The sequence below is a fragment of the Festucalex cinctus genome, chromosome 6 (assembly GCF_051991245.1).
Source record: "Festucalex cinctus isolate MCC-2025b chromosome 6, RoL_Fcin_1.0, whole genome shotgun sequence".
NCBI classification, from domain to species: Eukaryota; Metazoa; Chordata; class Actinopteri; order Syngnathiformes; family Syngnathidae; genus Festucalex; species Festucalex cinctus.
Window position 1 is genome coordinate 3733887 of NC_135416.1, and position 27051 is coordinate 3760937.

Genomic DNA, 27051 nt, shown 5'->3' on the forward strand with positions numbered 1-27051 from the left:
ATATAAATATAATTGTAGGCAGAATTCATAGTCAAATTTTACTTGTTTTTCATAAAGTAATTTATAGGAGAATAAAGTATTGTTTTTTTTTGTTTTTTGTTTTTTTTGGGGGTGGGGGGTGCTTTTTGAGAAAAAATGTGTTGCATTCCCCCCCCCCCAAAATAAATAAATAAATACATAAATAAATATTGAGGGGAAAATTATTTTTTTTTAATTCTACGTTGGGAAAAAAAATAAGTCTGGTTATCTTTAAGGGGAAAAAAAAGTTGAAGGAAAAAATATTTTTAGAAAAAAAATACAGTGCAATATAGAACATATTAGGATAGAAAACAATTATGTCAGAGATAGTATTAATTTTACAGAAATGTAAAGTCTTCGATTTTTTGTGGTCAGTTGAAACTGTCGTCTTTGCTTTCTTGTAGCGTAACTCCCACTAGTGGTTTCAGCTCACACTGCAATCAAAATACTCACTGAACAGTTGATCTTATTTGAAAACATTTCTTGATGAAGCTACTCAAACTTGAATGGCAACTTTATAGGGCGCTTAATAATTTTTTTTTTAAATTAAAACAACCTTTTCTTATAGGAAATAATATCACCATCAAAAAACCTTAAGTCAACTGGGATTGGCAATTTTTCAAAAACATTTATACTATTTTACTTTACTCTTCTATTTTTTTTTCCCCTGTGGAAATTTTTTTAATGTTATGACATTTCTTGAGAGAAATCTATTACACAACCCAAAAACTCCACAGATCTTCAATTTGCCTCGAACAACCACAAAAAAAAATTTCAAAAAATCTTATTTGTGATCGCTTTTGAAGTGATGATGAAACAGAAGGTTTTGCATCTCACATGTACCGAACAATTTTTGTAAGGGACATCGACACGGCCAAATCTGGGAAATGATCCGAGTGGACGTTTGAGTCATGGTCAGTGAGTGTGCGGGTTGTTTACGTTCGAACCTCTTGTCAAACACCCCACGCAGGACCTTGTCCCCGATAAATAAGCGCTGGCGGTGAGCGGACGAGCTTCACACTCAGCGGAAAGGACAAAGACCGGGGACGCAAAATGGCTTCATCACTGGTGGCCCCCGCCGGGCTCTTGCTGCTTTTCTCCATGGCGTCCGCCGTAAGTCCAAAAATATAAATAAAAATGGCTTTTTTTAACTGTTGGGGAGAAATACGCCTTTTGTCAAAATTAAACCTCAAAATCTTATTAATTTGGAAGAAATGTGGGAAATTTTCCCCAAAATAAGTACTTTTTCTGAAAAAAATGCTAATAATTTTGTAAATTGTTTTTTTTTTTACCCTTGAGAAAGATCCCCCTTTTTTTAAACAAAATTTTCTTTAAAAAAAAAAAATAATTTTCTCTAAAAAGAGGTTGTTCTCTCAAAAAAAAACCTCAGAGAAACTTATGACGTTTTAAAATTGTCTCTTTTGTAAGATCATTTTTGTCTTTGTAAAAAATGTTTTTTTCTAACAATTTTTTTCCTCACATTTTAAGTTTTTTTTATTGTTCTTTATCATTGTGCATTTTTGTCTTAAAATATTTTTACTTATTTTACTTATTAATTACTTATTTTTATTATTGTAAGATGAAGCCCCTTTTTTTTTAAATAAAAAGGAAAAATAATTTACTTTTTTTTTCTTAAAAAAAACACTTTTTCATCTTAAAGAAATACAAGATTTCAGGAAAATTAACAACAAAAAAAGTCTTCCTCGAAGATCAACTATTTTTGGAGAAATATCACCAAAAAAATTCTTATATTTTATTATTGTTATTATTATTATTATTATTATTATTATTATTCTTAGTTTGCACATTTATGTCTTAAAATAATACTTAGAATGTTAAATATTAAGTGAAGTATGATTTTATTGTTGTAAGATGTATCCCGCTTTTTTTTTTTTCTTTTTTTTTTATAAAAAGTATAAATAAATTACTTTTTTCTTAAGAAAAAGACGTTCATCTTAAAGAAGTACAAGACTTCAGGAAAATAAAAAAAATAAATAAAAAAAGTCTTCCTCTAAGAAAAATTATTTTGGGAGAAAATATTACAAAAAAATTATAATAATAATATTAACATTTGTAAATAATGTACCACTTTTTCAGGGGAGAAAAAAAATGGCAATTTCTCATAAACTACATTTTTTTCAAAAGTATGCATTTTTAAATGAGAATTCTAAACATATTTTCTCATAAAATTTCTTTTGATAAAAAACTTTTTCCCATAGTATTTCTTTTTTGATACTATTGCTTGCAAAAATATGACGTTGCGAAGCTTGAACCTAAGAAAAAGGGTGACAATAACCATAGAAAACAGCAAATGGAACTTGAAAGTGCTTCACTTCCTCCAACTCGCCCGAGCTCCACTTAAAAGGCTCTCTTTGTGATTTTCCTTAGCAAATCCGAGGAGACAACATCGCCATCAGAAACAACGACAGAATGACGTGCTACCCCAACGACGGCTTTGTGAGTACGAGCCCAAATTCGCCCGGCGACCCTCGAGCTGTCCTCACCGTCACCGATTTGCTGCGTTGCAGGGCAATTACTGTCCCACCACGTGCGGCGTGGCCGACTACATGCAAAAGTACACATCGTCGGCCCACGACAATCTGGACCACCTGCAGGAGGAGCTGGAGAGCATCACCAACCTGACGCGCGGAGCGGAAGAACGGCTCGTCTACATGAAAGACAGCATGCAAACGGTCCAGAAGAACATCCAGCCCGGTGAGTCGCCCGTCTTACTCTCAAAATCAACAAACGCAAGTTACAGATACGCTATTTAAAACAACGACTTAGCATTCAGGTAGCGGTTGCTAACAAACAATGGGAAACTCCATAGACAGTCAGGCTAACAGTTAGCATCAAAGTGGCAGTTTTGCTACACTTTAAGCGACGGATATCCAAACACTAACGGTGCAATAACACATCGAACAATAGTCACGGGTAGGGATGTTCGAAACCACTTTTTTTTCAGACCGATACGATACCGATACTCAGACCCTCAGTACTTACCGATACCGATACCAAGGTCCGATACCAGTAGTACATTTGATAAATTGAAAAAAAACATCACTAAAAATATTTTTAACAAAAATACTTCCTTTAATTTTGACCAAAAAAAAACAAAAAAAACAGCACGGTCACTCTCCAATAGTGTTAACGCTCAAAATAAAACACAAAAATGCTCTTTTAGTTTTGGATTCACAATTTTGAGGTATTTCCAAACCGGTGAAGTTTTGGTGAAAAATGCAAGACGTGCTTGTGGGTTCGTGGATGTCAAAACAGGAAGTGATCCTCGTGATTTGCCATGGTGTTAAACTGCTGCAGGGTAGCGCCAGCTACAGGCAAGGAGGACTCACTCCACGTCGCCAGCATCGGTCGCTTGTACTCGTCGGCTTCACGAGTACTCGAGTACTTGAAAAAAGGCTGGTATCAACCCGATACCACTCGCCCATCCCTAGTCACGGGAATATATTCTTTATCCCCTGCAAAGAATGACAAAAATTATTTTCTTATAACTTAACCGTAATCAAATATCAACCTACAGAGATGATGTCATAATGTCGACATAGATTTGTGTTTTTCAATTTAGAAGCCGAAATGGTTTTGAATCAGATTCTTGTAGCTTTTATTTGTATTTTTTTCATTTATTTACATTGAGAACAGTAGTGGCCCTAAAATCGATCCCTGCATCCTAATACGATGATGTATCATTATGTGTCAGTGTACAGTATCCATCCAGGGTGGACGACTGATTATTTTGTGAACCGAACAAATGAAATGTCACATTGCACATGTCTTTGTAGACGACTACTTCCAAAAGTCGTCCAGTATGCTGGATGACGTCATCCGCTTTGAGAGGACCATCATTGAACAAGAGAGGCAAATATTGTAAGTTGCGTAAACTTTGCTTTTATTTTTTTTCCCTTGCTACACCAAAAAATTTTTACCAATCATTTGATATAAGGTTTGTAGTGTATGATATATAGTGGGATTGAGTGCATAATATTTACACTCATTTTTTTTTATTTTTTAGCCAATTTTTTTGCTTCAATTTATAAATATTTCCCTACATTTTTCATCTTGGGTCAAAGTGCAGTCCTCACCCCTCCAAAATGTCTTTTCCACTGATTATTATATAATATTTGAACTTTGTTCCAACTGTACTGCACTGTTTGGCGTTTATGTTTAAACAAGACAACGGATGGAATTATAATTATTTTTTTTTATCCATTTTAAAAACATGGTCTAATTTGTAATTCATCTTCCCTCCCATATAACTCTATTCCACCTGTAGCATGGCGCTAATGCTAACAAAACAAATTGAAAAATTATGAAATGTTTTTAACTCTTTGACTGTCAAACGTTATCCAAAAAACAACCCCAGCCGATTTCGAGCATTTTCACTCACCTTTCAAAGCAAACAGAATATTGTGCGGTATGACTACATAAACATGGTGGATATCATATGAAAGATTCGATTCCATTCTTTCATGAGAAAAGAAAAAGTATGTACTTTCTACCTTATTACGTTTTCTAGTAATCACCATTTGAAATTGGGTCATTTGTGACATAAGCGAAAATACAATAATATAACGAGAAAACAAGCTTTTTGTAAAATGATACTTTTTTTTTTTTTGCACAACAGGGACTTTGTCACTAATATTTTTTGTTTAGTGACAAGGCAGCGCTGTACAAGACGTTGCGCTGCCCATTGAGAGAAAAAAAAAAAGTATAAACGTAAATTAACGTTTATGGCAAGATTCATTAGGATTTTAAAATACGTCATTAAACGTTTTTGGCAGTCAAAGATTTAATGCATTTTTTACTGCAAGGGATGACCAAAGTGCAACGTTATTCCTTGCTCTGAAAAAAAAAAAAAAAACACCAGCATGGATCATTCTCAAACATTCGAACCCGGCGCAATTCTGATCGCGTTTGCGCATCACTTGCCGCAGCGAACTGCAGGACGCGGTCGCCGCCAACGAGAGGAGAATGGCGGACCTGAAGTCGCTCTCCATTCAGCTGCAGAAGAGGTGCAGCGAGCCCTGCAAGGACAGTGTTGAGATTCAGCCCACCACGGGAACAGGTACAACAACAACACCCCCCCCCCCCCCAAAAAAAAAAAGGGGGGCGGTGACCTTTAGATTGTTTCCCAACATGTGTCCCTTTCAGTGTTTAGTCAGAGGAAGCAAAAATCAATATGCTACTGACATCAGTAGATGGTAAACAGATGAAATTTATTGCGAGCTTGAAAGAAGAACATACTGTAAAAAACAAAAAACAAAAAAAAATCAAATTAAATGTATAGTAATGTTATTTTAAGGTACAATTTGATTTCATTTTTTTTCCAATCAGATTGCCAGGATATCGCCAACAAAGGCGCCACCGTCAGCGGTATTTACTACGTCAAACCGGCCCAAGCGACCCAACAGTTCCTGGTCTTCTGCGAGATTGACAGCTATGGGCGTGGCTTCACGGTCCTCCAGAGGGTTCGTAATCTTCCCAAACTGGACTGCTTGCTTTGAATGAATGGCACATGCTGGATATTTTGGAATCATATTGTCAATTGGCAGATTTTTTTGTTTTATTTATTTTTTTTTATAAACACGGTTGGGTCAAAAATAACCCAAATTGGGTCAAAAATGGAGGGCCCAAATTAAGAAAATTTAATAATACAATTCTTAAAGTAAAATAATTTTAAAAATATCCTACAAAGCTTTTTTTTTTTTTTTTTTTTGCTTGTTTTGTAGGTTATTTATAACTCTTTAAGTTATTTAATCCAAAACGCTGGGTCAAATTCAATAATAATTCAAAGCAACCCTTTATTTTTTTAAAAATTTTTATTTGACCCAACTTTTTTGGGTAATGAACCAACCCGACTTTTTGAATTATTTAACCTAGAAAGTTGTTTAAAATTAAATTAATAACCAACAGATCAGCCCAATTTTTGGGTTATTTAACTTATTTTGTGGGTTACTCATTTGCTGCAACTTTTTGGGTTAATTGAATAGCCGAAAAAATTGAGTTGGTCTCTTTTCGACACAATTCGGACTATTTTTTTGAGTGTAAGGTTATCGGTGTTTAAGTGGTGATATTCACATCTGAGAAATTCCCATATACGAGCATCTTTTATCGCATCCGCAGAGGCGGGATGGTAGCGTGGACTTCAACAAGAACTGGATCCAGTACAAGGAGGGCTTCGGCTACCTCTCGCATGACGACACCACCGAGTTCTGGCTCGGCAACGAGAAGATCCACCTGCTGTCCGTGAGCAGCACCATCCCAATGGTGCTCCGGATAGAGCTGGTCGATTGGGAGGGCAACAAAAGGTAAGCCAAGACGTTTCAAATATTCATATATATATATATATATATATATATATATATATATATATATATATATATATATATATATATATATATATATATATATATATATATATATATATATATATATATTTATTATTATTATTATTATTATTATTATTATTATTATTATTAGTAGTAGTAGTAGTAGTAGTAGTAGTAGTAGTAGTAGTAGTATTTTTTTTTAATTTATTTTGTATATTTTTTTATTTTTTTTTAATTGGGAGGACAACAAAAGGTAAGCCAAGCGGTTTCTAATATTCTTATATATATATATATATATATATATATATATATATATATATATATATATTAGGGGTGTTAAAAAATCGATTCGGCGATATATCGCGATACTACATCGCGCGATTCTCGAATCGATTCAATAAGGGCAGAATCGATTTTTTATTTTTATTTATTTATTTATTTTTTTAAGGATTCACACCTTGAGCATGGAAGAATGTTATATGAACGGAACATTAAGCCTTAATATTTTATTTTAATGCTGTTCAAACATGAAACAGATTACAACCTCTATAAGACTGAAATTTCAGATAAATAAATAATACATTTTCATATAAATCTTACACTCTACAAGCTTACTGATTAGTATTTTCTAAATTTGAATGAAAAAAAATCGCAACAATCGACTTATAAATTCGTATCGGGATTAATCGGTATCGTATCGAATCGTGACCTGTGAATCGTGATACGAATCGAATCGTCAGGTACTAGGCAATTCACACCCCTAATATATATATATATAATATTATTATTATTATTATAAATTTATTTATTTTTTTGTATTGGGTGGGCAACAAAAGGTAAGCCAAGTGGTTTCAAATATGCATATATTATTATTATTATTATTATTATTATTATTATTATTATTATTATTATTATTATTATTATTATTATTATGTTTTATTTATTTTTATTTTTTATTTAATATTTTTTTATTTTGTATAAAAAAAATTATTGGGAGGACAACAAAAGGTAAGCCAAGCGGTTTCAAATATTAGATATTTCTTCTTCTTCTTATTATTATTATTATTATTATTAGTAGTAGTAGTAGTAGTAGTATTTTATTTTTTTATTTTTTTATTTTTTACATTTATTTTTTTATTTAATTTTATTTATTTTATTATTGGGAGGGCAACAAAAGGTACATATATATATATATATATGTATATATGTATATATATATATATATATATATATATATATATATATTTTTTTTTATTTTTTTTTTTTTTTTTTATTTTCCTTTCCAGGCATGCCGACTACGCCATGTTCCGTGTGGCGCCGGAGGGCGACATGTACCGCCTGACCTACGGCTACTACTTCGGCGGCGACGCCGGCGACGCCTTCAACGGCTTCGACTTCGGCGACGACCCCAGCGACCAGTTCTTCACGTCGCACAACGGCATGCAGTTCAGCACCTTCGACAAGGACAACGACAAGTACGACGGCAACTGTGCCATGCAGGACGGCTCGGGCTGGTGGATGAACCGCTGCCACGCCGCCCACTTGAACGGCAAATACTACCAGGGTGAATAAAATAATAATATTACACTGAAGCATGTTTTCTAAATACCGTGCAAGGGCGACGTGACCTCTGCCCTTGTCTTCATGCAGGTGGGCGATACAGCGAAAAGGACACCGGCGAGTTCGGCTACGACAACGGCATCATCTGGGTGACGTGGCACAACCGCTGGTACTCCCTGAAGGAGACCACCATGAAGATCATCCCCGTAACGCGCATCGCGGCAGGCGGCGGACAGCAAGCGGGTGCGAAGCAGTTTGGAGTGGTTTAAAAAAAAAAAAAAAATCATAATAAAGGAACGCTCTTGCTGTTGTTCGTTATTGTTTGGAGCTATGAATAAAGTTTTGTTTTTACCACCCCATATTTGAACGGTTGAAATCATTTGCCCATCCTCAGTTAGCACCCACTTTTTACGCGCCACTGATCCCAAGAACAGAAGTGAGTTGAGTGTCATTTAGAAGACACTCGGTTTGTAGATGTCCCTTTTTTTGCGTTACAAATCACACTAATGTGTTTGTTTGAAAAAAACAGTCCGTACCGTCCTACTTCATATTCTGGCAAATTTCTTTTTGGGCAGCTCTTGATTTGGTTAACCATTAACTGGCAAACATGAGCTAGCACATAGAGTACACCAAACTTTGAACTTATGACTCACAAATGAAAAAAATAATCATCAAAAAAATACCAGAAATACTTATTAACTAGTGAATAGTGCTCAATTGATTATATAAAAAAAAATATTTGTATTAGTATTTTATTTTTTGTAACTCGTTTGATGTTTTTTTTTTATATTTTATTTTATTTTTTTTTCTGTAAAAGCACTTTTGCATAGCTGTGGTTCTTTGTCAAAGTTCTCAAAAATAAAAAAAAAGTTCAGAATATAAATTAAATGCAGCTCCACCCCTTAGCGCTAGATGGCGCAAATACAAACTGAGACCTGTTCTTCCTTGCTCACATGTACTTCCGGCGATGATGGGCGGACAGTTTAAGATTTCCAACTACAATGATTGTTTTCCACAAAAATTGGCTAGATTATTCGTCAATAATTTTTTTATGGGACATTTACTGTCGCAACGACTGAGGTAAGACAAACCTTTTTCATGTTTTTTCGACTTTTTGGTCGCTGCCGCTCAAACCCACAGGTGGTGGTGGTGGGGGGGGGTTGTTTGCTAGCTGCTACCGATTCGACATTTTTTACGTATTTTAGATAACAATAAAACCTATTTTTGGTGATGAATGCAGTAGTTTTATTTATTTTCATGGTCTGTTAGTGTCACAAAGGAGTAAACAAAGTGGGCACATAATTCATTATGTATTGCTATCAAATGAGATTTATCTTTTAAAGACAATTCCAGTGCATTCATTGAGTAATTAATAGAAATATTAAGAAAGTTGTGAATAACTAAAACCGGTAAAGATACACCAATTTCTGGTCATCATTTAAACGAATTTAAAATTTGAAATGACTTTCTTTTTTTTCTTTTTTTTTCCTCCCCTTCCAGTCACCAGTCAGTTCTTTGACCCAAAGTCTCTGCTCCTTCCCAAATATTTCACCCCAAATTCCGCCTTACTTTTTTCCACTCATAAGTTTTAACTTCTGTTCCTTTTCAACTGACCACTAAGGTTTCCCAATGCGGTTCTCTGCTGCCCCTGTGTGGACATAAAGGTCCTTCTTTCTTCTTTCTTTGGGCATTTTGGGCTTCACAATCTGACGAGTGGCCCTTGGCTATATCTCTTGGATGGAGACGTCATCGCCATCGCCTACTCTGGCTGCTAGTGACCAATGTGGAGATCAAACCATACACACGAACCCCCCCTCCACTTGTACACACTATACTGAAACGCACAAACACATTGACCTGCACACTTGTGACAAATGAAATGTCCTGTTTTAGTTCCTCACCTTTATAGCCAGAATTGCTCAGGATGGTATTTACAATTGTAATTTAATAATATTTTGAGGGTTTCCCCCCCCACATTTTTTTTTATTTGGAGAGTTAACCTTAATATGGGTTATTTTTAAATTATAATAAAGAAAGGTTGACTTTAAAATGGGTCCATTTGACCCATAACCTAATATGAAGGTAACATTTAAACCCACAACACAGGGCTAGATTTAAAAAAAGGGGGGGGGGATCTATGTATTCTTCTAGAATGTGTTACAGTGTGTCTTTTGTATCTTCATGGTCGCCCTCAGTGCACCGTGACGTCTGGTGGCAGCATAATCTGCCAGCCTGATTAGCAGTGTGGAAATGGCAGCAGGCAGCACAGATGGGGCCACGCAGTCAGTCGGGGTCGTGGTGCGCACATTGAGGAGCTCGTCCCGAGGATGTGCGCCGATATTTCAACTGGAAACCTGCAATGTGACTTTGTTTTTGTCTTTTCTTATCGAATCCAGGGGTGTCCAAACTCAAGTTTTTTAGCGGTCGGTGGTATATACTCGTAAAATTACCACTGGACTTGTCGTTTGCCTTAATTGTACGACTTATTTTCTACTGGGTGGCAATGGCGGGAGAAGAGAAGAAGAAGAAGAAATTATTTTTTCTCTCTCATTTCCTTTTTTTCCACCAATTATACATCGTTCGGTAAGACGCGCCTGAGAATCGTCAGTGAAATGATTCCACTTTCTGCTCCGTCAGTTTAATACAGATTGCTGACAGACTGTTTTGCTTCTAGAATGCAGCATGATTGTGTTATTGCTCAGTACTGGAGCAGATCTTTTCTAGTGGGATGCAATGCCATTGGTCAGCCAAAAATCCATCTTTTAGTTGTTACATAATTATATAATTAATTGAATTGTAGTAAGTAGTATGCCAGCTCGAGTCCCTTTGAAGAGCCACTCACTGCCCAAGTACAGTTGAGATGTATTTTACTTTTAACTAGTAGTGTGAATTGCCGAGTATCTGGCGATTCGATCCGTATCACGATTCAATTCGATACCGAATAATCCCAATACAAATCTGTAAGTCGATTGTTGCGATTTTTATTTTTTTTTTAACTCAAATTTAGAAAATACTAATCAATAAACATGTACATGCACACTGTAAGATTTGTATGATAATGCATTTAACTGAAACTTCAACAATGTATTTAACAATCAGGTTGCAATCTGTTTCATGTTTGAACAGCATTAAAATAAAAATATTAAGGCTTAATGTTCCATTAATATAACATTCTTCCATGCTTAAAGTGTGAACCCTAACCATAAGATTTTTTGTTGAATATTTCCATCAAAAAATTAATGTCTAAATATCGATTCGGCCGCATATTGAATCGATACAAGAACTGCGCGCTGTAATATCGCGATATGTTGACAAATCAATTTTTCTTAACAACCCTACTTTTAACTAGAGCTGTCAAAATTAATCGGGTAATTGATTATCAAATTAATCAACAACTATTTTATTAATCGAGTAATCGTTTGGAGACATTTTTTTATTTTATTTTAAATTGTCCAAATCCTCTTATTTCAGCATATCTACAGCAATTGTTCACTAATTTCTGGAGTCCTTCATGAAAGAGGACTGATTACCTTCTGTGTTTAATCAAAGTAAGACATTTGCAAACATCTGAACTGACATTGATTAATCGAGTCTAAAAATATTCAATAGTGACAGCACTCCTTTTAACGCTATGTTATCAGTTTTAGCGTGTTAAACAAATTATAGCAGAAGAATAGAAGAATTTCAATGTAGCACTTACATCCCTGTAGTTTTCCGTGCGCGGCATTGAAAAAAATAAAAATAAATTGGACACCCCTGATCTAATCTTTATAAAAAAAACTTTTTAAAAGTGAGCCATGTCTCACCAAAGTGCGTCCACGCTGCTGATTGTGGCGATGTTGTGTGCCCCCTCATGGGCAGAAGTCTCCAACCTGACACTGTACGTCCCGGAGGGTCTCCCCGCTTACACTGTGGTCGGTGACCTGGCAACCGGTCTGAGCGGGCCGACTGTCGGCTTCTTCATCTCGGAGAGCCACGACTCGCACGTGTTCCGCGATCTGGAGATCGACCCGGACACGGGCATCATCTCCACGACGGCCGTTCTTGACCGAGAGACCCGTGCGAGTTATGAATTTGTGGTGGCCACCCTGGCGGGGGAGGTGGTCCGAGTTTGCATCAACGTGGTGGACGTCAACGACCACTCGCCGGCGTTCCCTTCTGAGGAAGTGGACCTGAGGGTGTCTGAGTTGAGCCCGCCTGGTAGCCGCTTCCACCTCCAAGGAGCTCGGGACCAGGATGCGGGGGAGTTTGGCACCCAGGGATACCGGATCAGAGAGGCTGATATGGGGGAGCTGTTCCGGCTAGAGCAACGCGGTGCTTCCGAAAACCACCTTAGTTTGGATCTGGTTCTGGACGGGAGAGTGGACAGAGAAGTTCGGGACTTTTACGCTCTGACCGTAGAGGCCTTCGACGGCGGCGTCCCCGCTCGGATCGGGAGGCAGCGGGTTAACATCTGGGTCCTGGATGAGAATGACAACCCGCCTGTGTTCAACCAGAGCAAGTACGAAGCGTCCGTGCCGGAAAACGCTCCGGCGGGGTCATCCGTGTGCCAAGTTCACGCCACGGACCAGGACCAGGGCGAGAACGCCAGGGTCAGCTTCGAGATCAACCGGCGACAGAGCGACAGCGAAGATTTCTTCACCGTTGACGAGACCACCGGGGTGGTTTTTCTCAACAAGCCGCTGGATTTTGAAGCACAGGTGGAGTATACAAATTACATCGCCTTCATGGACTCCTGCTTCAATATAATCAGGACTGGACTGGCCATCTGGCAGACAAGGCAGATTCCCGGTGGGCCGGTGTCGTTTGGGGACGATTTGGTGCCATTCAATTGATTATTTTACTCCATTTTACCTAGAGAGACCGGCCCACAATTTAGAAGGAGCAGAACATGCGTCAATTTACGAACAGCTAAGGTGTTAATAATTATGTTAATTAGATGTTTCAGTCCAGTCATGAATGGTCAAATCAAAAGGCTAGCGTAAAGATATTTGGGGGCAAATTGTTACATAGAGCAGCTTTAAATTGTTCATTTGTCTGCTAATGTCATTTTACAGTGAATAGAGACTGAGCCCGTATAATCGTTGACTCACTTCTTGACAACAAAATGTCACCAGATATTGCCAACAGCTCAACGCAATACTATGATTGCAGGAAAACCGTTTCCACTAATAGCAGATGATCATTTCTGCTAAAACTCAGCGAATAGGGGAATTTATGAATCTGGAGTCGCAAAACTATGAGGGAATTGCTGTATTCATACTGTACGTTACTGCGTGTTTCCGCAGGCTTTCCACAAGCTGATCGTCACAGCCAGAGACAACGGAGCCCAGCCAGAGTCCAGCAGCACCCTGGTGGTCGTGAAGGTGCAGAACGTCAACGACAACAGTCCCGCTGTCAGCGTGCTGTTCCTCAGCGAGACCGGAGATGCGCTGGTCTCCGAGGCCGCCGGAATCGGAGACTACGTGGCCCGGATTTCCGTGTCGGACCCGGACGGCCAAGGAGAGACGGTGTCAGTCCGGCTCGAGGGTGGCGACGGCAAGTTTGCACTTAAGCGGACGGACGACTTTCTGTACGCGTTGTTCGTCTGCGCCCAGCTCGACAGGGAGGAGAAGGATCTTTACGAGTTGAAGATCCAAGCTTCGGATTTCGGGAGCCCCCCTTTGAGTAGCGAGACCGGTCTTTTCGTGAAGGTGGCCGACGCCAATGACTGCGCGCCGGTCTTTGCGAAGGACACGTTTGTCGTCCGGATCTCTGAGGATGCCCCGAAGGGGACTTCAGTCATCCAGATGGAGGCCCAGGACTCGGACCAAGGAGTCAACGCTGACATCACCTACTCAGTCCTCAAATCTGACTGGGACTGCCCGGTCGGCGTGGACGCGGAGTCTGGCCTGGTCTTCACGACCGGAGACCTGGACTGGGAGAAGCAGCCGGAGGTGTGTTTGCTCCTGGTGGTGGCAGAAGACCGAGGAGAAGCGGCCATGTCGTCCACCGCCACCGTCAGCCTGCTGCTAGAAGACGTCAACGACAACGAGCCGGTGTTCCAGCAGAGATTCTACAACGCCAGCGTGATGGAACACAGCCCCGCAGGAACCTGTTTTTTACAAGTACGTACTAGAAGGTAGACTAGAAAATAGTTCAAGCAGTTCATAAATCTTTATTGAAAATGGGTAATATGAGAAAATTGAAAAGAGAAGGATAAAACAACCTTTTTGTGAAAAGATACATTTTCTCCACAACAGTGACTTTGACACTAATATTTTTTGTTTAGTGACGCTCTGTGAATTAGCTTTAATGTGACAAAGGTGCTGATCATTCACATCATCCTTGAAAACGTTCTATTTCATCAGATTATTTAATGTTTCATTGTAATTCCATACACAGGCAGCCCATTGAAAAGATATACAATGCTGCCATCTGCTGGCCATAGTTGGTGGGTAGTTTTGATTCCACAACTCCATTGACCAGCAGCGCTGCACTTAGACGTCCCATTGATTTAAAAATTTTTTTTTAAAAAATAAAAAAAAATGTAGTTGACGTCATTTTACGTTTATGGCGGCATACATTGTGATTTTACTAATCGGGATTAAACGTTTTTGACGGTCAAAGAGGTTCATAAAGACTAAATTGTGTTTAATGTTTACGCAAATGCATTCATCAAGTTCAGCAGTGATGACTAAATTAGCTTTGAGGTTTATGAAAATATGTAAGTGAGGTTTGTTGAAGACTCAATTTAAAAAAAAAAAATCAATGCTACGTTCACTGACTTTATGTACGAAAATAAGTACTTTAAGTTCAAGTTTCTATATATTATGTTCAATGCGGACTAAACTGTCTCTGATTGTTAATAAAAATGTGTAATTTAGGTTTGTTGAAAAAATATATTCAGCCTGTACAAAAACAAGACAGTTAGCTGAGAATTAAATGTCGTGTTCATTGATGTTTACAAAAGAGATTTCTCGTTTCCTTGCTTGAGCTGTCATTTAGTCCCACAATGCAACAGAGACGGTCAGCGGTGTTTTTTCTCACAATGGCACCAGTGTTGCTTCACAACATAACACATAACGTGTCGCCTGGTACCGAGAGAGACAACTGTCCGGCACGAGCTGACGGAATGAGTAATAATAATAGCATTAGAGAAAAAAAAAAAAAAAAAAAAGTCATCTTTGAAAGCGCTATATAAATAAACTTGACTTGACTTTACTAATTTAAGACTGAGTCATCGTCAATGTAAAGGAAACTGGACACTAAACTACTTGGATTTCCTGTATTTTTTTTTTCGTAGGTTGTGGCCGACGATGCGGACGGTCCAGAGTTTAGTGTTCTGGTCTATTCCCTGCCTGATGACTTTGAGGAGTCGAATCAGAACCAGAACCAGAACCTGTTCCACATTAATTCGCGGACTGGAGAGCTGTGCGTCTCCAGGGACATCGATAGAGACGCCGGACAGACTGTCCATGACATCCTGGTCAGGGCAGAGGATCCGGTCTGTATACAAATGCACACAAGAACAAAGACTTAAAGCTTGTCTTTGATATTAGGATCATTGCTGATTCTTAACTTTTCTTTAATATTAACAAATATGTGGCATATTTAGGGTACAGTAAAGACTAAATTCTCTTTGATGTTTGCAGAAATGATGATATTTGGTACAACAAAGACTCTTAGTTTGCTTTGGAGATTAAAAAAATGAATCCATAAGTTACGGTAGACTGTGCCTTTCTTTGACATCTCAAAGAATCTGCACCAACAGTTCGTCAAAGACTAGATTCTCTTCCACTATTTTTATTAGGTACATCAGAGACTCTTTGCCCTTTTAGGATAATTAGGACGAGAGTTTTTGATGTTTACAAAATGTGTTTTGAACAGTTCGAAGTCTCTGATCTTTAAAAATGAATAATTAGGGTTCGTTAAAGATGATGTTTACAAAATAGTGTATTTTACCTCTGTAAAATAGTTTTGGTTGTCTTTGATGATTTAAAAAAAAAAAACACAGGAATGGTTTATTTGAGACTCATTTGTTTAGAAAAACACTGAATTTGAGAGAAACGTACACAAAAACTGTTTGAAGACTAAATTGTCCTCGATGTTAAGAAAAATACATTTTGGAGGTGCATCAAGAGACTAATTTTCTTTGCCGTTTACAAACGAGTGAACAGGGTACATCAAATAAATTTGTATTTGACGTTTGGTAAAATGAACAGCTTCTAAATGAAGCTGTGATATTGTTGTTAATTCGCTGTTCTTGGCTCGGTAGGGAGGTCTCCGCGCACACACGTACGTGCACGTGGAGATCCAAGACCTCAACGACAACGCGCCGGTGTTCAACCCTGAGCACTACGCCACCAGCGTCAGCAGTCACGCGCCGCCCGGCACAGAGATCCTGGGAGTGGCGGCCACCGACGTCGACGCCGGTCGCTTCGGCCACGTCGCCTATCACATCCTGCCCGGCGACCTGTCTGCTCTGTTTGCCATCGATAAACAAACAGGTAATCAAAACTGCGGGATTAAACCGGACGACTTTTAGTGTGCGTAAGTCCTCTGAAGCAGCAGTAAAGTTTATTCAAATCATTATTACACACGACATAATATTTCCCAACAGGAATGCTGTTCCTCACGTCCTCTTTGACCCACCTGGGCGCCGCCAGCATCAAGTTGGGCATTTCGGCGCAGGACGGCGGGGGCGTGTCATCGGTACGAGCGGCCGAGGTGACCGTCGATGTCTTGACGAGCGTCCACACTCCGGCCGCGTTCCAGACATCTCGCTACGCCTTCACCGTGCCAGAGGACGCCCCGCCGGGCACCAGCGTGGGCACCGTGCGGGCCACAAACCCATCGGGTACGTTTTCTCGCCCGGCTGAATTCAACCTGGTCTTCACATGTGCTCATTTTGTAAATATTAAAGACAATGGAGAGACTTTGACGTACCTAACGTAGACTTGTGCATTTTTGTAAACATAGAAAACATCTTCATCGCTAATGAATCCTTAGTAACTAACCTATGCATTTTTGTAAACATTTGACAATTTGACCTTTAATGAACTTTGTACACATTTTTCTGAACATCAAAGACAATGAGTCGTTCTATTTTTATCAACAATTAAGGACATGAAGAGTCTGACCTACCACACGTGGGCATTTTTGTACTCATAAAAGGCAAAGGTTGAAATCCTGACATGCATTTTTCTAAGCATCAAAGACATATCCAGTCTTGTCATGTATAATTTTGGTAAACATCAAAGACAGTGTGGCCTGTAACAAACTTTTGTATTTCTCCAAAGGCAAAGGAGTCTTTGATATAACGTGCACATTTTCGTGATCATCAAAGGCAAAGCTGGAGTCCCGACAGGCTTTAATAGACATCAAAGATAGTCTTTGATGTATAATGTTGGTAAATATCAACGTCACTGTGGTCCTAAACAACTCTTTGTTTGTTTGTTTGTTTGTTTGTTTTTCAACATTAAACGTAATGAAGTCTTTGACATAACTAATGTATGCGTTTTTGTAATGATCAAAGGCGACAGAGGTGATGAAATCTCGACAGTGTAACATCAAAGACAGCATGACCTTTAAAAAAAAAACAAAAACGATATATTTGTTTTTCCCAACTGTAATGACAATTTAGTCTGACATACCCAATATCTTTTCAGAATCATCTAAGGCACCACATCAACATAACGTGTTTGTAAACAACATCAGACAATAAAGTCTTTGATGAACAATTTGCGTAAACATCACTCTATCCTACGCGCACGTGTGTTCTTTAAAAAGTGCCATTGTGTCTTCCAGGCGCGAAGAAGGCCAAATGAAGGCTGCCCTTTAATCTCTAATCCCCTTTAAGTCGATCAACAGATGACAAACGATATGGTGACCAACAAATTTAGGTGCGCTCGTGTATGTTCGAGATAAAAGGACAAACCTGGCAGTGTGTGAAGCTTAACGGCAGCAGAGCAGTCACATGAGGCCACCTCATTAATTAATGGATTAAAACCTTAAAGCTTAAATCAGAAACAAGTTTAGTCCTAGGCGTCTTTAAGGTAGTCTGTAATCTTATAAGTGTGTGATGCGACAAACACTTCATTTAAGGGGTTAATTCCACTGTAATTACTCTTTGCTTTGCGAGCACTTTAGGTTCACCAATGGACGGAAAGAAGTTTGTGTAAATGGGGACACAGATTTTTTTATGGACACGCACACTATAGATATATATATTATATATATTAGGGGCGTCATGTGATTAAAATTGTTAATTGTAATTCATTGCATGACTTCAGTAGTTAACTCATGATTAATCACAGCTTTTATGTCAATATCTGTCTGTACTTTATACTCGTTAACATAAAAGTGGGAAAAAGTTCAACTGAATTGAGACAGTTAATTCATAAAATTGAGTTAAAATTAAAAAGATGTACTGTAAAAATCGAGTATGATATTGATTAGCGTTGAGGTCGTTTTTCTGCCACTAGATGGCATAATTGCATTTGTAGGACGCGGGTGACTGCTGTGCATTTTTCTTTTCATATTAAAGAGCTATCTAATCTTGAACATGAATTAACCTGTGAAATTCTGCGCATTATTAAAATTGTAAAGTACAAGTTGACCCCAGTCTCCACAAATTTATGTATTATTATTAAATTAGGTACTGTTAAATTTTGACGTGGACGTGTCTGCCAAGTGAGTAATGGACAGACACGGTCATTAATCGCACGTTACAGAAATTAGTGGCGTTACAAGAACTTTAAATAATAATAATTTTGACATCGTTTATATTATTGTTTATGTATAAGTGATTTTTTTTCCCCCTCTGTTGTAAAGTTAAACCGATACTGAAGGCTAAAGTAATGTAATGTGTTGTAAACGGCATGGTACCAACGAAGAAGTGATTTTTTTCCCTTTGTGTCAATTATCGTGATTATTATTCTTTTGTCAAATTTCCAATAATGAGTCCTGAAGGGTCCAAAATCCTCCAAACCCGTCCGCACGTTAGTGGACATCCCACCGTCATAAATCACCTTGTTCTTCGCAGACTCCACAGAATCTGTATCGTACCGCATGTCCTCCGGCGACCCGCAGGGTCTGTTCAGCGTGGACGCCAAGTCGGGCCTGATCAGCACGGCGAAACCTCTGGACCACGAGACCCTTCCGTACGCCCTGCTCTTCCTCCAGGCCTACGCCCGATCCTCGCCGGTCTACGGCGGAACGCGGGTCAACGTCACCGTGGCTGACGTGAACGACGCGCAGCCCGTATTCCTCAAAGTCCGGGATGCCGTGTTTGTTTCGGAAGACACCGCGCCGGGCACCACGGTGTACATCGCCCACGCCCACGACGATGACAGTGGAGCGAATGGGCGTGTGACCTATCACCTGAGAGGTCGCCATGCCGAGGTTTTCGCGGTGGACGCAAACCTCGGAACAGTCACGCTCAACCAAAGCCTGAAAACAGACCCTCGAGAAAGGTATGACTTACCAAAATTACTTTTTGTGTTATTAGACGTGCACCGATCACAATTTTCCGGCCGATCACCAATGCCCGATCTTTTAAAAAGTCTGACCTGCCTGGTTCGATTTTTGCCGATCCCATTTTTTTTTTCTTCATAATAAGCAGCCACCTTCAGCGTTCCAATTTGTTTTTTTGAAAAACATTGAACAAAATCTGTGAAATTATGCAAACGGTTTGTTTTAACTACACATTAAGTATTTCTCTCAAGTAAAAATAAAAGCCTATTAATCATCTCAGCAGAAGAAGAAACTTTTTTTTTTAGACATCTGAGGAGAGAGATGAGATCGGTGGAAAAGATCGGTTTATTTTTAAGGGGCCGGCCGATCACCGATACCCCCAAAATGAAGGAAATCGGGGCCGATAAATCGGCCGGCCGATCAACCGGTGCACCCCTATTAAAAATTGTTTCTTGGTAAAAAAAAATACAAAAATAAAAAATGTGATGTGCCACAAGATGGCGCCAAAGCCCATGCTAATAGGAAAGTAGTAAATAGCGCCAAGGGAATTTTAGGTGACGGCCTGAAATTTTGAGTAATTCTCCCTATTGGAAATGCCGCCTGAGCACTATAACCACTTTTTTTTTTCCTTTTTTATTTATACAGTCCGATGCAATTGGAAATCATGGCCGAAGACGGCGGCGATCCCCCGCGTAGCGCCACCCTGACGCTGACCGTAAACGTGGACCGGGCCACTCCAGGCGACGGCCTGGCCTTCGAGACGCTGGTCTACCAGGTGGAGATCGGCGAGGGCTACCGCAGGGACTCCAGGGTGATCCAGGTGAAGGCCCACCACATCCACGGGGCCTCCTCCGACACCGCAGCCCTGGTTTACGCCCTGGAGGAGGAAGCGGGCTTGCCACCGTTTCCGTTTCGGATCCATCCCCGAAGCGGTTGGTTGTACCTCGCCGACGATCTGGACTACGAGCGGGAATCGACCTATCGCTTCCGAGTGGCGGCCAAGTCGGGCGAGGCCAACGCTACGGCGGCGGTGGTGGTTCTGGTGCTGGACGTCAATGACAACGCGCCGCTTTTCAGCAGGGCCACGTACTACTTGGTCCTGCCGGAGGGGCCGTCGCCTCAGGGTCTGGTGGGACAGGTCACGGCCACCGACCGGGACGCTGGGAAAAACGCTCAGCTGTCGTACATCCTGCTCTCGGATGGGAAGTTCTTCCGCATCAATGCTGAAACGGGTGAAGATGCAACCGACTACCTTTTACTTACCTAACTACAGAGTTAACTACAAAGTTTTCTACTGTAAAGTAGTACTTCAAACTACACATACCTTCTACCTTCCTTAATTCATTTTGTGTGTTTATATGGCGCATCTTCAACTAACTGTCATGCGACCGCAACTTGCTGCCGTGCGCAGGCGAGATCGTCAACTGGGTGGAGTTGGATCGGGAGCAGCACAGCCAACACACCCTGCAGGTAATGGTTGCCGACCAGGGCAGCCCACGACGCAATGCCACCGCCACTGTCCACATCCTGGTCACTGACGTCAACGACAACGCGCCGCGGTTCACGCACCTGCCCGCTAGCAAGGAGCGCAATGTTCAGGTGAGCGTTATATGTATACGTGAATGGGTGGACTTTTTTTTTTTTTTTTTTTTTTTTTTTTTTTACACTGAGGTGGAGAATCAAGTAAAAGCAATCTTTACTATGTGTTCTATGTTCCTTGTCCAATCTAAACATTCTGATTAATACTGTGTTTGTGAAATATTAAATAAGCAGAAAAATCCACCCATCTTCAGCCATTTTAGGCGGCGGCCATTTTGGTATTTTTTATCAACTGCTAATGACATCATAATGCAAAGGGCTCAGGTAACAACTAGGGATGTAACGAAACATCACAATACGATAATTATCACCATATTGTGGGGAGGTGATGCAAAAAAGGTCACAATATTGTTAAAAAAAAAAAAGAGAGAACTCGTACTAAAAAAACACACACACACAATATTGTGCTTTTTACATCACAACAATGCATTTAAACAACCTACTATCGCTAATACAAGCATTAGCAACACAATGAGTTCCTCCACATATTGACTCGGTTCACAAGCATATTACCTTGCCCTTCATTTGACCATTAACGTGGATTTTAAACAGAGAAGGGCCAAAACATGCCTTGTGTAAATTACACTGCACTAAAAAAAAAATAGCCACCAGGGGGAGCTGCTACTTCACAAATGGAAATCAACCTAACTTTTTTTTTTTTAACAGAAGTGCTGCTTTTAATATCGTGACATGACGACAACGATATATTGCGGCAGTTTTAATATCGCGATATTGCCAGTATCGTTGCATTCCTAGTCACGACCGTCAAGTATCACCTGTTTCCTGGGTTTGGTCATGTGACGTTCACAAGCTGAGCCTTGAGGTATACTGTGATGTCATTTTCCATCACCAGCATGTGTCAAAATTGCCGTCCTCCTGAGAAGGATAAAAACGGGCAGTTTTCTGTATAAGTCAGTTTTCTGCAATTTTAATCACAATACCGTGTTTAGACTAGTGGAGAACATATTATTGCAAAGTTCCTTTCAAATTTGTATACTTTTTTTTTTTTTTTTTTTTTTTTTTTTTTTTTTTTTTTTTTTTTTATGTCAGATATCATCCGGAATACCAACTGGATCCTTAGTGACAAACATATTTGCCAAAGACTTGGATGCGGGGGAAAATGGAACGGTCACTTTCTCATTGTTGACTGGTAAGTTCGTTCTACTGAACCTAAGTACGTTGTTTCTATTATAATTAGACACGGGACATTTCTGTAACCTTCATCCGTGTGTCTATCAGTCGGTGCAGAAGGTCAACATTTGAGACATTTCGAGATTGACGGTAAGAGCGGCGACATCCGGACGACGACGCTGTTCAAGCGCGGCGCGGAAACGACTTACATCCTCCAAGTGACAGCCATGGACGGTGGATCACCACCACTAGAGGACACTGCACTCATTCACGTGCAGGTACAGGCACACTTGTGTGGCTTGACGAGACATGAAATCCAATTTCAACCAGTTGCACAAGTTTGCTGGACTCGTTTTTGCGGATCTCTTTCACATCAATCTGTTTGATTCTTCTACCAACTATCTATCTACAATAGTGATGGACCGATATGCAGATTATTAGTAGTCAAGGAGGCCGATAACTGATATTTCAAGCCGATATTCATTTACCGTAGAAGAGAAAATATTGGTGTCAACATTTTTTTTATGTACTTTTTCTTTTAATTTTAAACATGTAAAGCAGGGGTGTCAAACATAAGGCCCGGGGGCCGGATCAGGCCCTCCATGGGGTTTAATCCGGCCCGCGAGATAGTTTTGTAAAGTTAAAAAAAAAAAAAAAGTAATGTCGGCCCAATTAATCAGCCGGCCACAATCAAAGCTTATAAATTCAGAATTACACAAGTAAGTCTCAGTTGAGCAATGCAACTTGTACATGGACTTGCTCTGAATGTCGTTATTTTAAACACAATTTAAAGTTAGTTTGTTTAAAAAATAAAAACATGAATCAAACACAAACATGCTGAATAAGACACACATTCAACTACATATATGACAAGGATTAACATCCTTATAACTTCATTAACGGCACCCGCCACACAATCAGTGAACAATATGCAGGTTTATGCAAAAAAAATTTGGGACAATATTTGTACAGATGCGCCCCACAATTTAGGGCTGGCCCACAAATAGCGAAAATCTGCATGTAATTGACGGCAATGTTTTAAAAAATATTTTACAATTTTACCGATCCGGCCCACTTGCGAATATATTTTCCTCCATGTGGCCCCTGAGCTAATATGAGTTTGACACCCCTGATGTAAAGAATAGACGGCTTTGTTTTAAAAAATTAAGCAAAAATAACAAAACTTGCAGGGAGCTTTCAAGGTCATCGGCATCTATTAAGCTAAATTAAAAACTAAGCAAGTAAATAGTTTTTTTTTTTTTACTAAAGTTCTCTAAAGCTTTCTACTGTAAATTACGTTTTTCAAAATTTCAAAATAATTTCTTAATTTTATTTATTTACTGCGATTGGCTGGCAACCAGTCCAGGGTGTCCCCCGCCTACTGCCCAAAGCCAGCTGAGATAGGCTCCAGCACCCCCCGTGACCCTTGTGAGGAATAAGCGGTCAAGAAAATGGATAGTTGGATGGATGGAATTTTATTTATTTATGTATTAATTTTTTAAAATAAAAAGTGTAGGAAGTTCCCAGTGTCATCATTATCTTTTATTAGGTGGAAATTCAAATAAATTCATGAATGAAAAGGTCACGATATCTCACTGAGCAACAAATACATGTGAAATTGCGAACGTAGCTAATTTGAAGTTTTCGTCAGAAAAAAGTTTCAAAAGATGTTCGCAGACAGTGAAAAATTGTCTGAATGTATTCATAATGTCATTGCGACAAGTAAAAACTGTCTGTGAACATCCTACAAATCTTGATGAAAACCTTAAATTCGCTATTTGGCTTTCAGATTTGTAAAAAGGCCGATGCAGATATTTGTCAAAATGCCCCATATCGACGCCGATAATCGGTGTATTCTAATCTACAACCAACCAATAAATAAATCTAACAGCACTTTATTCTTTCCAGGTGTATGGATCAGAGGACCAATCCGAATTCGCCTCCCCGACAATCAAGAGACGTTTGTGGGTCCGAGAAGACGACCCGCCTGGCACTATGATTGGTTCTGCTATCATCGTGTCCCCCAGAAAGAAAATGAGCTACTCCATCACGGATGGCGATGAGGACTCCCGCTTTGGCGTCAACTCGCAGTCGGGCGACATCTACGTCTACCAGCCTCTGGACTACGAGGCGGCCGCGCAATATTTGCTGACTGTGCTCGCCGAGGACGACGACGACGCCGGCGGGAACGTAACACTGCGGGTGTTCGTGACTGTAGAGGATGTGAACGACCACCCACCGTCGTTTCCTGACAAAATGATAGTGTTCGCCTTGAGGGAGGACGCCGCCCTCGGATCACTGGCGTTTGCCTTTTGCGCCAGAGACGAGGACGGGACATACCCGAACAGCGCCCTGCGGTACTCCCTCGCCTCGCCCCCGGGCTTCCCCTTCCATATGGACCCTCGGACCGGGAGATTGACGGTGGCGGCGCCGCTGGACCGGGAGGCGAGGACCGCCTACGCCTTCACCGTAACCGCCAGCGACCAAGCCGAGAGGCGGGTCGAGCGTAGGCGCGCATCAGTGGCGGCGAGGGTCTTTCTGCTGGACGTCAATGATAATCAGCCCACGTTTAAGTCGGCGGATGCGGTCCGGGTGGCAGAAGACGCGGAGGAAGGGAGTCTGCTCCACCATTTTGTGGCGGTTGATGCGGATGAGGGGGAAAACGGGACAATCTCTTATGTCATGCTGGCGGGAAACCAGAGAGGGTTGTTCACTCTGGAGGAGAAAACAGGTACCTACACGCCTCTACTGACTGACTACTAGGAGTGTGATGATATATCGATATGGCGATAAATCGTGATACCTTGTCTCCCGATAGATCATCGATACGCCTACGCAAGTATCGCAATATTTCTAGTTAATATACAGCAACTATAACGACTCCATTGTTCATTACTTATTGAGCAATTACTTGGCGGGCCGCTAGGGGGCGCACCTCATAATAGTGGCAGGGAAATGTACAGAATTCTTTAGGCGAAGAAGACTGATGAGCTTAATTTTACTTGTGTTTATCTGTCCAGCAACTGACTCCGTTTTGCATACGTTTCTCTGAAAAATGTGTATTATATCTTCAATTTTAACATTTGAAAACATATTTTATGTTTTGACTTTTTGAAGCACACAATTTCTAAGGAATATTAATATTGATTTAATTGGATTCAATATTACTTCTGCGATGTTGGACAAAAAAATTGTCACATTTTATAAAATGAAACAATTGACTGTAACTGACTGACATGTTGCATGACAATAGTGTGTAGAAAGTGGACTCTGTTAAGAAGACATTTGTATTTGTTTGAAAAATATATATACTAAAGTACTCACTGTGAAGAAGACACCAATTTTAATATTTTGTTTCGGTGGTGGTACAAAAAGAAACAATTTTCTCATTGAAAAAACATCAGTTTATGTCTTGAGGTTTTTTTTTTTGTTTTTTGTTTTTAAATCAGATTATCGTGGATTTAATAACTGATCGATATATCGCTAATCACGGTATCGTCATATCCCGAGACCCCCTGCTGACTAGTAGCGCTATTCATAAACTTGAATTGAATAGAAAATCAAATCCTCCCAACCTTCCTCTTGAAAGTTCTCAAACCAAAAACTGACTTCAGTCCATGCTTTTATCGCGCAGGCCTCTTGCGACTCTCAGCGCCGTTGGACTTTGAGACGGCGCGGTTCCACCGGTTGAACGTGGGCGCGGTAGACGCAGGCCTCCCTCCGCTCTCATCCAGCCACATGTTGACCATCGAGGTGGTCGACGGCAACGACCGCCCGCCCGTCTTCACTCGTGACGTGTACGTCGCCAGCGTGTCTGAGAACAGGGAACCCGGAGAGACGGTCGTCCAAGTGTCCGCCACCGATGACGATTCAGGTACTTTGAGGACGAGTTTTCGCTTGTCAAGTGATTCATGTTGCGTGACGATTTTGGCCTGGAATGGACTGGCCGTTCAGAAGTCCGAAATGTCATAATTAATGCAATTCACCTATCACCAGATGTTCATGAATACAAATCAGTAGTTCTACAGTATATTGTAGTTGACCATATATAAATAACCTATAGAGTAAAAACTCAAAGTGTCCTGCCATACAATTACTGCAATGCAATCATTCCTTGCCAGGAGTTCATGAAAACCTTGCAAAATAGAAATAAACAGAAGAACTAGAAATGATCTCACACGTCTAACCCCGAATCACGGGTGTTTATTTTAACACGGGGAGCCTTCCGAGTCCCATTTATTTGGCTTGCTGCTGCCGACAGTGCAGCTCTGTTCGAATGCTGTTGCTGCTGAGGCGGCGGGTTCGGGTGTTTTTTTTTTTTTTTTTTGGTGACGGTGGGGGTCACTAGGGGTTGTTGTAGGGGGTGCTTTGAGTCCAAAAACAGCAAGTAGGGGCTTGAAGGGGGATTGTGAGGGTGAGGTGATGGTGGTGGTTGTGGGGGTCTCAAAGGTCTGCTCTGGCGATGATGTCATTGTCTATAATCCGAGCCATCTGTGCCAATAAAGTCTGTGGTTGTCGTCAGCTATTAATGACCTAAAATGTTCGGATTACGCTCATGTCAAAGCAAATGGGACCCTTTTTTATGTAGAAACATTGACTTTAGGCACAATTTTAATTAAAAAAAAAAAAAAAAAAAAGTTTGGGAAAAAAATGCAACTTATCAGATTTTTTTCACAATTTTTTTTTTAACAAAAAAGTCATTACAGTCGGAAAAAAAATACTTTTTTTGTGACATTTCTATTGCAAGAATACGTTTGTTTTTTTTATTTATTTATTTTAAAAAAAGTGTTGTTTTTTTTAAGAAATAGGATTTTATTTAGAAAAATATGACTTCTTCGAAAAGAATTGTATTCAGCAAACAAATCTTATTTGTTTTTTAGTAATACTATATATCTGTAACATACAGAATAATAAAAAGTCTAGTTCTCTCTAGATGCAAAAA

At 39.9% G+C, this 27051-nt stretch overlaps 2 protein-coding genes across 2 annotated transcripts in view; both read left to right on the plus strand.

Moving 5' to 3' along the window:
* Positions 1-969: 969 nt before the first annotated feature.
* Positions 970-8281, plus strand: fgg (fibrinogen gamma chain). Its single transcript, XM_077523105.1, has 9 exons — positions 970-1131; positions 2407-2475; positions 2547-2733; positions 3816-3900; positions 4968-5098; positions 5368-5501; positions 6157-6341; positions 7649-7926; positions 8013-8281. Exons 1-9 carry the CDS (start codon positions 1072-1074, stop codon positions 8189-8191), a joined length of 1308 nt encoding a protein of 435 aa, XP_077379231.1. The 5' UTR covers positions 970-1071; the 3' UTR covers positions 8192-8281.
* A 1821-nt stretch (positions 8282-10102) lies between these two features.
* dchs2 (dachsous cadherin-related 2) overlaps positions 10103-27051 on the plus strand; it is a 32753-nt gene continuing 15804 nt past the window's right edge. Inside the window, exons 1-12 of the mRNA XM_077525120.1 lie at positions 10103-12622; positions 13211-14029; positions 15208-15408; positions 16180-16411; positions 16525-16761; positions 18949-19378; positions 20025-20611; positions 20791-20978; positions 22029-22128; positions 22218-22387; positions 24018-24840; positions 25744-25983. Coding sequence (XP_077381246.1) covers positions 11720-12622; positions 13211-14029; positions 15208-15408; positions 16180-16411; positions 16525-16761; positions 18949-19378; positions 20025-20611; positions 20791-20978; positions 22029-22128; positions 22218-22387; positions 24018-24840; positions 25744-25983 — 4930 coding nt within the window. The 5' untranslated portion in view covers positions 10103-11719. The remainder of the gene's footprint in view (positions 12623-13210; positions 14030-15207; positions 15409-16179; positions 16412-16524; positions 16762-18948; positions 19379-20024; positions 20612-20790; positions 20979-22028; positions 22129-22217; positions 22388-24017; positions 24841-25743; positions 25984-27051) is intronic.